At 42.7% G+C, this 12,404-nt stretch overlaps 1 protein-coding gene across 1 annotated transcript in view; it reads left to right on the top strand.

Moving 5' to 3' along the window:
• LOC142501945 (alpha-2-macroglobulin-like protein 1) overlaps positions 1 to 12,404 on the top strand; it is a 56,126-nt gene that overhangs the window by 27,946 nt on the left and 15,776 nt on the right. Inside the window, exons 17-23 of the mRNA XM_075612571.1 lie at positions 586 to 694; positions 1,152 to 1,302; positions 1,724 to 1,949; positions 2,489 to 2,615; positions 3,241 to 3,362; positions 5,938 to 5,989; positions 7,964 to 8,047. Of these exons, the coding sequence (XP_075468686.1) occupies positions 586 to 694; positions 1,152 to 1,302; positions 1,724 to 1,949; positions 2,489 to 2,615; positions 3,241 to 3,362; positions 5,938 to 5,989; positions 7,964 to 8,047 (871 nt within the window). The remainder of the gene's footprint in view (positions 1 to 585; positions 695 to 1,151; positions 1,303 to 1,723; positions 1,950 to 2,488; positions 2,616 to 3,240; positions 3,363 to 5,937; positions 5,990 to 7,963; positions 8,048 to 12,404) is intronic.

Here is a 12,404-nt window from a genome sequence, read left to right as displayed (position 1 = left end):
AGAGGGATATTTATTCTTGTGGTCGCACCCTCGGGAAGATGTTGTGAAGTTAGTACAGAGAATTCACTTGCGGTGGGCTCCACGTCACCTTCCCCCCCCCCCCCCCCCATCTCTCCTGTTTGTTGTTCAGATATCACATCATATATCCACACATATATGGGCACAACAGATGCTGGTCTCCAACAGATCCACTCATCATTTTAGGATTCCTACATATATCTTTTTCAGCAACAGCCTCCTTTACATACATAGAAGTCTGCTGCTAGGTTTTGGATGCACCGGATGTGGGACTGGTTTTTACCTATATTCACTATATTCAATATACAGGACGAGAAAAAAATGAACATTTCAGTCTCACTGTTGCATTTTCATCAGAATTTGTACCTTTAAAATTATTTGTTTTAAATAATAATGATACAGTAACTTGTAAAGTGATACTCTTTCACTTGTGTATATACATTGTGTATACGTGTGTTTGAGTGTAGAAGTAGCTGTCTGTGTGTGCATATTTATATGAATGTTGCTGTCTCCCAACACCAAGGCTCCTGTACTGTAGTTAATCCGATCTTTCCCTCTCTTTCTCAGCGGATGGGATTAAAAATTCTTACAAACACCCTCGTGAAGAAGGTGCAGAAATGTCAGTTTCACCCCCCAGTTGCTGCATTGTCCGAATTTGGATACAACAAATATATTGGTAAAAGGCCCCTTCTTGTCTTTGTAAGGGGAGTGGGGGGTGGGGGGAGAGACAGGGAGAGAGAAGGGGGGGGCAGTGTGGTACTGTGTGCAGTAAGGACTGCCAATCTCGCCATTCTCAAACACAATTCCCCACTGAAGTCAATAGGGAAATTTGCCCAAAAACAGCCTGATCAGCCACTTCAGCTGATATAGAATATCTTGCATCCATGTCACTTTGTCACCCTGTGGTGGGAGGGACAGACTTGATTATCCACGTGTTCCTTGTGTCAGTCCCTTAAGTCAGTCTGTTACCGTGTGGATGAAGCTAGTAAGATACTGTATAGGGGACAACTGTAAGTGTTCCTCTGTCACCCTCTGGTGGAATGGACAGACTTTATTGACCACTCTGAGAGGGACTCATGGGTCACTAGTCCCTACTGCCTCTGTCTGACTTGCTAATATTTAATCTCTTCCAGGTAGGGACAGTGATTTTGACACTCAGTCTTCCTTGATGGTGGATGAACCCTACAACTCATTGCCTCATGTCACTGCCACTCTTGCAGAGGTCTCGAAGAAAATACGGAAAAACTTCCCAGAGACTTGGATCTGGGACCTGGTGCCTGTGGGGTTGGTAACCTGCATCAAGTGGGAATTATAACAGAACCTCCTCATACAGATTTAGCCCGTCTCATCATCCCTGGGGTCACAGAAAAAAAGCTATCTATAACTGGTTTGGTTAAGAGAGTGATGCAAGAGTCATTTGGGTCTATGTATTACAGTAAACTGGTGCCGTTCTGGGGCAAACGTTGTTCCAAATTTATTAATGAAAAAACCCATTAAAAGAAATTAGAATTTTTTATACATACAGTAGGAGAGAAAGCTTTTCTTCCAGAATTGCCCCCCTTTTGTATTGATGTATAGACTCACACTCCATGCCCCACAGTAAAATGTTGGCACGATGACAAATTGTGATACAGTAGATTAATTCTTAGAGTGATGCTGCAACTGGGATGTTTGCTAACTGTGTTTGCAACATGTCCCTGCTTAGGACTTCTGGGCAGGCTGCTCTAGAGATGAAGATCCCAGATACCATCACAGAGTGGAAAGCCATGATGTTCTGTATGGGGGATGTGGGACTGGGTCTCTCCCCCACAGCTTCCCTACGAGCCTTCCAGCCGTTCTTCGTGGAGTTGATCCTCCCATATTCAATTGTCAGAGGGGAGTCATTCACTCTCAAAGCCTCTGTCTTCAACTACCAAAGCGTAAACATGATGGTAAGTGAGGGGAACGGGTCAGCACTTTGTAGCCTTGTGCAGAAGACATACACGGTTTGATAGTTCAGAGAATGTAACATGTCACCTCATAATGATTATTAATCTTATTAGAGCAACAAATAGTTACTATATTCTGCTTTCACCTACAAAATGCAGAGCCAGCAAGCGTAAGCTGATACAGTAAGTCTAAAAAGGAGGGAACAGATGTATTGGAGTAGACAGGCGTATCTGTACTTCCTTTGCATATACTTGCTTAATGCAGCAGGATACATGTTAATTAAGGGAACACCATGCAAAGTGAGAAAGCCAAGTCTGCTCATTTGCACCTGGAGTTTGGGCACTGGCTGGTGTTGGAGAGATGGGGCAGGCTTTAAACTGATTGTGGCTCAATTCATGTCTGTCGATTCTTCAAAACATTATTGTACAGACTGATTTGCTTGTCAGACTCCTAACAGCTTTTCATTAACACCGGCTGTGTTATGTGCGATATGTCCCTGTGTCCGGATTACATCTCTGTCCCTCTTGACTCACATATGCAGGTTCAGGTCACACTCTGGGACTCTGTGGAGATGCAGGTGGTAAAATGCTCCAATTGTAGCTACACTCAGTGTTTGTTTGCTGATGAAAGTAAAGTGTTCACCTGGGACGTCAGAGCTCTTCAGCTGGGTAACTATCTGCTCTGTTATACAACTTAGGGCCATATTGACTAAGCAGTGCTATCCCATAAGACACCAAACACTGCATAATAAATATAGCCTATTACGGCTCATTCAAATGGAATGGGACATTTGATCACAGTCATTTTGCGATGACCAAATGACCCTCCGCCGCAGCCGAGCCCCCACTGGAACCACCGCCACCTAATTAAGTTTTAGGTTAGGGTAGGGGGTTAATGTAAGGGGTATAAGCGGTTAGAGTTTGGGGTTTGCAGGTAAGGGTTAAGCTTAAAGACCTTAGCGGCGTGGCGGCAGGTCCCGGTGCCGGGGTGAGTCACGGTGAAGCACCAGCAGTCATTTGATCGCTGCAAAACATCCACGACCAAATGTCCTAGACCGCATTCAAGTGTATTCTGACACTGGTATAACACCCAGACAATGCATTTCTCACTCAATATAATGACTGCCCCTCATTTAACACCCAGACAATGCATTATTTTCTATATAATGACTGCCCCTCATATAGCACCCCGATAATGCATTCTTCTCTATATAATGATTGCCCCTCATATAACACCCAGACATACATTGTATGTAGTGAATGTCTTGGTAGAAGAGCTGTTTGCTTGGTTAAGGTACCGTGCAGATTGTGATAAGCACAGAAGCCATAAAGACGGAAGTGCGGTGTGGAGGAGAGAAGACGGCAGTGCCGGAGGATGGAGCCTCAGACACGCTGATCAGAACCATTCTAGTAAAGGTCAGTGTGCAGAGCCCGCGGGGCAGCAGCATCTGCTAGTGCAAGTATCTGGAAGATCAGTGGACTAGAAGGGCGAATTAGAATCGCAACTTACCAAACGATTCTCGCTAGGAGATCTGATACATCTAGAGTGGTGTGAAATACCAACAGAACTCAAAACAAACATACTCATATGGAATACTATTGTGACCTGCAGGGTGGTGAGAAAAAAATTGGCCTCTCCTATTCTGCATCCAGATACTTACCGATGCAGGGTAATTATAGATTCCCCCCAGGAGACTGCCAAAAGATATTTCGCTCCTGGGGGGGGAAAAAGGGATCAGAATCATAGACCATGTTATAAACAAAGAGACACAAGAACTCATGTCTATTCAGGAAGTAATACAGAATATGATTTCCAAGCTATTCATACATCATATTTATATATCCAATTGATGGGTTATTACAAAAGACTTAAAGATTTCAAAATACACTTCCTGAAAAATAGCATATTTGATGATTTTTTTTCAACAGGTATAAGGAAAGCAAATACTCCCTAGCAGATTTATACAAACCAATCAGAGACTATGAGATGGAGAAAAACAATAGAAACGCTCTTAAATCCTGGCAACAGGATTTCCAGGAAATTCAACCAATGGAGGAAATTATACTATGTTATATTAGAGTATGTAAACTTATAACCTCAGAAAACTGGTGGGAGATGCAATTTACAATAGCACCCAGAGCTTATATACCATTCATCAGACAGCAAACAAACCTAGGGACAGACACTACCAAATGCCCTAAATGTGGGGTTAAGGAGGCTGACCTTAAACATTGTGCCCCACGTTCTTCCCCAAAGCATAAAATCTCAGTATTCTGGGATCAGGTTTTACACTAGATTTACAAATAAAAACGAGGATTTTATGGGATAAACACCCGGTCCCCATGATATTTGCTAATATAGAACAATGAAATTCAACTATAAAAGAGAAGAAATCCGGTCCACGAAAATTATTTCACTGGCAGCCAGGGCTAATATTATCAAAAAATGGATAGCTCCAGAGTAGAACTAGTAAAGTCTGTAATTCTCAAACTAATTATCATAGATAAATCTACGCCTGAAATAATACCCGTTCCCCAGCCAGAGAATTACATTACTAAATGGGACTGGATACCATTCCAAGCCAAGAACAGGAGGAACTAAGAAACACATTAGACTAACTCAATTGGACCTCGATGACCAGATTTAAAAAAAAAAGTATGAGTGAGGTATCAAGAGGAAAGGATAGAGTAAAGGAGTATAAAATAGATATATACAGAGAAGATGGGTTAAAAAGAGAAAAGAGACAAGTGAAAAAAGGAGAGAAAGAGAAAAAAAAATTGTGTGTGTGCCATGCATGCACATTTTAAGTGAAACTTCTTGGTCTTTTGTCACAGAAATTGTATTTGTGTTGGTGGTTTTTAATTAAAAAATGAAAATACAATTTCATGGTTAGCACACAACCCCTGTATTAGCTATTTGCACTATCTGAATTCCTCGTGTGTGTGTGACAGGATGTGTGTATGTGTGACAGTGTGTGTGTGTGACTGTGTGTGTGTGGTGTCTCAACTCCATCCCCTCTTCTCCTGTGCTGCCCATGCGCTATGCGCTGCCTAGCTCCAAAGGCCTCTGTGCATGTGTGCCAGACAGGGACCCTTCTGTGCTCTGCGCATGCGCTTGGTTGTAGCAATGGCCGCATCTGTGCATGTGCGAGCCCACAGTTTGAGCTCCAGAGGCCTCTGCTCATGTGCACCGGCCTGGAGTATTCGTCAGTGCATGCGCAAAGGCCCGGGACCCTTCTGTCACATGTGCGCTGATGGCGAGAGAGACATCTATACGTCTACTGCGCATTTGCGGCGAGCGATGCTGCTGCACATGAGCGCTGCTGCCGACTGCGCATGTGAGCAGAGCAAACAGCTATTGCGCATGTGCGCTGATGGACGGTGGGCATGGAGGCAAGTGCGTGGCTGACTGCTTCATCTGCCAGCACTGACGTCATTTCCATAACTCGCCTCCGTCTCCAGAAACAGCGATTTGGTCCCACTAATGAAGTTTCACTTTTTAAAAAAGACACTAAGCTTAGGCCCGCAAGCCCCATAGACGCCAGGAATCTAAAACCCCAAGATACATAAACCCTCAAGTTGAAGTTACAAGTATTAAGTTCAAAGTTAATTAACAAGAAAAAATAACCTACAGTAATAGTATTTAAGGATAACAAGGAAAACAGCGAAGAAGAAAAATAGGACAAAAGGAGAAACCTTAGTACTAGTAGGAGAGAAAAATGTGGAATAAATTACAGTTAAGCATGTACAGTATAAGATAGACACAAGGGTCAGTGTTTGAAACCAATGTATAAGAATTGCAAATACAGCAACAATGTATTGTAACAATGTAAAGGCAACTATTCCTGTCTGTACTATACAATGTATTATTTTTGTAATGTCCAAAAAAAGAGAATTTGGAAAAAAAAACAAAAAAACCCCAGCTTCAATTGCTTCTTTAATGAGTGTTAGAAAGTGTAATATTGATTCTCTCTTTCCTTTCTTTTACCAGGCCGAGGGCATGCCTGTTGAGACATCCCAGAATTCCCTGCTTTGTGCTGGAGGTAACACTCTTTACAGTCAAAGTAATAATTTTGAAAAGTTTCCACAAGAATCAGGTTGTTCAGCACCATGGCCAGCTCCACCAGGCAATTAATAACATAGGATGCAAGAAAGCAGACACAAATAGACTGTCTCATAGAGCAGGGGTCGCAAACTGGGGGTGGGGGAGCACAAAATTTCCGGTGCTTACAGAGGCCCTGCGCTCTTCCCCAAAGCATTTCAATTAAATGCCGGGGGAGCACGCAAGGCCTCTGTAAGTTCCCTTACCTTGTCTCAGGTGGTTTCTGGTGACGCGTCACCATGGCAACGCGGCATCAAATGATGCCATGGGGTCACATGACATCGTGACTTCAGAAACTCCAGAGACAAGGTAAGGGGGGTGGCAAAACGAAAAAGTTTGCCCACCCCTGTCATAGAGGGTACTATCTCCAAGTGTGTGGTCCAGACACACTTTCAATAAACCAACATATAAGTCAGCAAGACCAACAATATTCAATGCAACAGCATAAAATACAAGAATAGGTTTTATCTTACTCGATCCTTTGAGATATATTAGAGGTTAATCACATGGCACAGTAGCTATGCTTCAAGGCTGGACAAAGCTCCATGGGGTTTTCCACAATACACTGTTACAGTGCACTGTCATGTAATATTCATGTAGCTTCTGCAGTGTACGTTGTGTATCATTTTTACACATTGCTCCAATTGAGCAACTATCTAATGGTGATCCACTTGGGACATTGTGGAAAAGGGATACAATGACCTTTATTCTGTAAGGTGTGATAGCGCAGATGTGCTATCGCATGAAAAGTCCTACAGACATTAATGGGGTTTTTCAAGCGATAGCATGGCATCAGCACTATCACACCTTACAGAATAAAGGCCAACGTCGGACAAGCTGGTGGTAAGCCATACGGCATTCAATGTGAAAGTCATGGGTTCAATCCCCACGTTAGTCCTGCTGCTCACAGCAATCGGTAGCATAATGGAAACTGCAGCATTGTCTTGGAAGTGAGAAAACGCTATTGGAAATTGACAGGGTTATTGTAACAGGGACTTATCCCTGTTAAGAAACTTGCCTCATCCAGCAGTGTGCTGGTTAATTGCACACCTGGCTGATTAGAACTATAGATAAAGCCTGTTCCCAGAATGAGGAGGAGGATTCCTGAGCTCACAATTGGAGGCTGACCCAGGAAGGACAGACCAGAGTTCCCAAGTCCACAACTGGGTTGACCTGGGGAACAAACAGATGTCTTGAGCTGCAGGGTGACAGCAAGACAAAAGGGACAAGATTTCTAAACCTGGATCCTGATATTGCTATAGCACACAAGGGTGTGGACCCAGGGGAGCAGAGAGGCTTCCCCTAAAGCTACAGATAAGACTTTCTTATGGGACTGTTATATATCTGTATAGATCTACATCTATATTTGGGCTGGTAATTAGCTTAGCTAACCACCCAGTTAGAGAGGAATGGACTACATGTGTAGATATCCTCCAAAGCTGAGTTTTTTCTTTGGCTTATTTTGAATGTTTTGCTGTGTTAAAGGGACAGGCGCAATAAAGCCTAATTTTAGTTTCACTTTAAACGGTCTCCATTGCGTACCTCTGCACACGTCTCTTACAGTTATTTATGAAAGTCTCCTGGTTGCAAAACGAGGTGAAAACCAGCACAGAAGAATTGCAACAGATGTATCACAGGAAGAACTCCAGTCGTGTCCCATGGTATTCCTTTCTCGGTTGCCGTTTGGTGACTTTACCTCCGAATTGCATTCGGGAGACCTTAGTAAATAGGCCTCATGACTATGGCTGTCATTTTATCTTTCTGCGGCACCAGAAATTAGATTGTAAGCTCTTCTGAGTACTTTGTTACTAGCACTATAGGCACATAAATAATGAAAGTGCACACCCCATAAGGGTTAAGGAGTATGTGTTACCAGAGAAGGCATATTTCAGACTGTATCCCTCATTCTGTTTAGGTAATCTTTCCTCCGAAACAATTTCCATCAGTTTACCCCCAGATGTGGTGCCAGACTCTGCAACTGCTGTGATTTCTATTGTGGGTGAGAAATAATGTCTTATATATACACTATGTCTTGTCAGCCACACACAAATTGAGCTACGGCCAACACCATGTAATATCTATAGCCCTGCACTGGGACCTGCAATGTTTTGTGCAAATCAATATAGCAACATGTGGAGCAATAAACATGAAATATTGTCTTGTAGTTCTAACCAGCGTTAGGCTCCGGAGATCCTTTGGAAAGCTCTGCTTAATGATTTGGGTAGCTTCTAAATGTGCTTGTGTTAATATTAAATAGCTAATATGATTCCGTATAACAATACAGTCACTTTGGGACAGTAAGTCTGTCCCTCTCATTGACTAAAAGGACCAAAGGTACAGTATATTGAGCTTGTCCCTCCCAGCATATAGAGACACAGATTAGGGCCGGCCTTGGGGCAAGTCGACCATGCCATTCGGGGCCCCGCATTCCCTCTTCTCACGCCTCCTGTCAAAGCCGGCCCTGGGTGTGGTTATCTATGTAGTATGTATTTCTGTGATGCTGTGTCAGTGTGCGGTTATCTCTGTAGTATGTATATCTGTGATACTGTGTCAGTGTGCGGTTAGCTCTGTAGTATGTATATCTGTAATGCAGTGTCAGTGTGTGGTTATCTCTGTAGTATGTATATCTGTGATACTGTGTCAGTGTGCGGTTATCTCTGTAGTATGTATATCTGTGATACTGTGTCAGTGTGCGGTTATCTCTGTAGTATGTATATCTGTGATGCTGTGTCAGTGTGTGGTTATCTCTGTAGTATGTATATCTGTGATGCTGTGTCAGTGTGCGGTTATCTCTGTAGTATGTATATCTGTGATGCTGTGTCAGTGTGTGGTTATCTCTGTAGTATGTATATCTGTGATGCTGTGTCAGTGTGCGGTTATCTCTGTAGTATGTATATCTGTGATGCTGTGTCAGTGTGTGGTTATCTCTGTAGTATGTATATCTGTGATGCTGTGTCAGTGTGCGGTTATCTCTGTAGTATGTATATCTGTGATGCTGTGTCAGTGTGTGGTTATCTCTGTAGTATGTATATCTGTGATGCTGTGTCAGTGTGTGGTTATCTCTGTAGTATGTATATCTGTGATGCAGTGTCAGTGTGTGGTTATCTCTGTAGTATGTATATCTGTGATGCTGTGTCAGTGTGCGGTTAGCTCTGTAGTATGTATATCTGTGATGCTGTGTCAGTGTGCGGTTAGCTCTGTAGTATGTATATCTGTGATGCTGTGTCAGTGTGCGGTTATCTCTGTAGTATGTATATCTGTGATGCTGTGTCAGTGTGCGGTTATCTCTGTAGTATGTATATCTGTGATGCCGTGTCAGTGTGCGGTTATCTCTGTAGTATGTATATCTGTGATGCCGTGTCAGTGTGCGGTTATCTCTGTAGTATGTATATCTGTGATGCCGTGTCAGTGTGCGGTTATCTCTGTAGTATGTATATCTGTGATGCCGTGTCAGTGTGCGGTTATCTCTGTAGTATGTATATCTGTGATGCCGTGTCAGTGTGCGGTTATCTCTGTAGTATGTATATCTGTGATGCTGTGTCAGTGTGCGGTTATCTCTGTAGTATGTATATCTGTGATGCTGTGTCAGTGTGCGGTTATCTCTGTAGTATGTATATCTGTGATGCTATCTCAGTGTGCGGTTATCTCTGTAGTATGTATATCTGTGATGCTGTGTCAGTGTGCGGTTATCTCTGTAGTATGTATATCTGTGATGCTGTGTCAGTGTGTGGTTATCTCTGTAGTATGTATTTCTGTGATGCTGTGTCAGTGTGCGGTTATCTCTGTAGTATGTATATCAGTGATGCTGTGTCAGTGTGCGGTTATCTCTGTAGTATGTATATCTGTGATGCTGTGTCAGTGTGCGGTTATCTCTGTAGTATGTATTTCTGTGATGCTGTGTCAGTGTGCGGTTATCTCTGTAGTATGTATATCTGTGATGCTGTGTCAGTGTGCGGTTATCTCTGTAGTATGTATATCTGTGATGCTGTGTCAGTGTGCGGTTATCTCTGTAGTATGTATATCTGTGATGCTGTGTCAGCGTGCGGTTATCTCTGTAGTATGTATATCTGTGATGCTGTGTCAGTGTGTGGTTATCTCTGTAGTATGTATTTCTGTGATGCTGTGTCAGTGTGCGGTTATCTCTGTAGTATGTATATTAGTGATGCTGTGTCAGTGTGCGGTTATCTCTGTAGTATGTATATCTGTGATGCTGTGTCAGTGTGCGGTTATCTCTGTAGTATGTATATCTGTGATGCTGTGTCAGTGTGCGGTTATCTCTGTAGTATGTATATCTGTGATGCTGTGTCAGTGTGCGGTTATCTCTGTAGTATGTATATCTGTGATGCTGTGTCAGTGTGCGGTTATCTCTGTAGTATGTATATCTGTGATGCTGTGTCAGTGTGTGGTTATCTCTGTAGTATGTATATCTGTGATGCTGTGTCAGTGTGCGGTTATCTCTGTAGTATGTATATCTGTGATGCTGTGTCAGTGTGTGGTTATCTCTGTAGTATGTATATCTGTGATGCTGTGTCAGTGTGCGGCTATCTCTGTAGTATGTATATCTGTGATGCTGTGTCAGTGTGCGGCTATCTCTGTAGTATGTATATCTGTGATGCTGTGTCAGTGTGCGGTTATCTCTGTAGTATGTATATCTGTGATGCTGTGTCAGTGTGCGGTTATCTCTGTAGTATGTATATCTGTGATGCTGTGTCAGTGTGTGGTTAGCTTTGTACTATGTATATCTGTGATGCTGTGTCAGTGTGTGGTTATCTCTGTAGTATGTATATCTGTGATGCTGTGTCAGTGTGCGGTTATCTCTGTAGTATGTATATCTGTGATGCTGTGTCAGTGTGTGGTTATCTCTGTAGTATGTATATCTGTGATGCTGTGTCAGTGTGTGGTTATCTGTAGTATGTATATCTGTGATTCTGTGTCAGTGTGCGGTTATCTCTGTAGTATGTATATCTGTGATGCTGTGTCAGTGTGCGGTTATCTCTGTAGTATGTATATCTGTGATGCCGTGTCAGTGTGCGGTTATCTCTGTAGTATGTATATCTGTGATGCCGTGTCAGTGTGCGGTTATCTCTGTAGTATGTATATCTGTGATGCCGTGTCAGTGTGCGGTTATCTCTGTAGTATGTATATCTGTGATGCCGTGTCAGTGTGCGGTTATCTCTGTAGTATGTATATCTGTGATGCTGTGTCAGTGTGCGGTTATCTCTGTAGTATGTATATCTGTGATGCTGTGTCAGTGTGCGGTTATCTCTGTAGTATGTATATCTGTGATGCTGTGTCAGTGTGCGGTTATCTCTGTAGTATGTATATCTGTGATGCTATCTCAGTGTGCGGTTATCTCTGTAGTATGTATATCTGTGATGCTGTGTCAGTGTGCGGTTATCTCTGTAGTATGTATATCTGTGATGCTGTGTCAGTGTGTGGTTATCTCTGTAGTATGTATTTCTGTGATGCTGTGTCAGTGTGCGGTTATCTCTGTAGTATGTATATCAGTGATGCTGTGTCAGTGTGTGGTTATCTCTGTAGTATGTATATCTGTGATGCTGTGTCAGTGTGCGGTTATCTCTGTAGTATGTATATCTGTGATGCTGTGTCAGTGTGCGGTTATCTCTGTAGTATGTATATCTGTGATGCTGTGTCAGCGTGCGGTTATCTCTGTAGTATGTATATCTGTGATGCTGTGTCAGTGTGTGGTTATCTCTGTAGTATGTATTTCTGTGATGCTGTGTCAGTGTGCGGTTATCTCTGTAGTATGTATATCTGTGATGCTGTGTCAGTGTGTGGTTATCTCTGTAGTATGTATATCTGTGATGCTGTGTCAGTGTGCGGTTATCTCTGTAGTATGTATATCTGTGATGCTGTGTCAGCGTGCGGTTATCTCTGTAGTATGTATATCTGTGATGCTGTGTCAGTGTGTGGTTATCTCTGTAGTATGTATTTCTGTGATGCTGTGTCAGTGTGCGGTTATCTCTGTAGTATGTATATCTGTGATGCTGTGTCAGTGTGCGGTTATCTCTGTTGTATGTATATTAGTGATGCTGTGTCAGTGTGCGGTTATCTCTGTAGTATGTATATCTGTGATGCTGTGTCAGTGTGCGGTTATCTCTGTAGTATGTATATCTGTGATGCTGTGTCAGTGTGCGGTTATCTCTGTAGTATGTATATCTGTGATGCTGTGTCAGTGTGCGGTTATCTCTGTAGTATGTATATCTGTGATGCTGTGTCAGTGTGCGGTTATCTCTGTAGTATGTATATCTGTGATGCTGTGTCAGTGTGCGGTTATCTCTGTAGTATGTATATCTGTGATGCTGTGTCAGTGTGTGGTTATCTCTGTAGTATGT

Source organism: Ascaphus truei, chromosome 8, assembly GCF_040206685.1.
Source record: "Ascaphus truei isolate aAscTru1 chromosome 8, aAscTru1.hap1, whole genome shotgun sequence".
NCBI lineage: Eukaryota > Metazoa > Chordata > Amphibia > Anura > Ascaphidae > Ascaphus > Ascaphus truei.
This window is presented reverse-complemented; position numbering and strand designations above follow the sequence as displayed.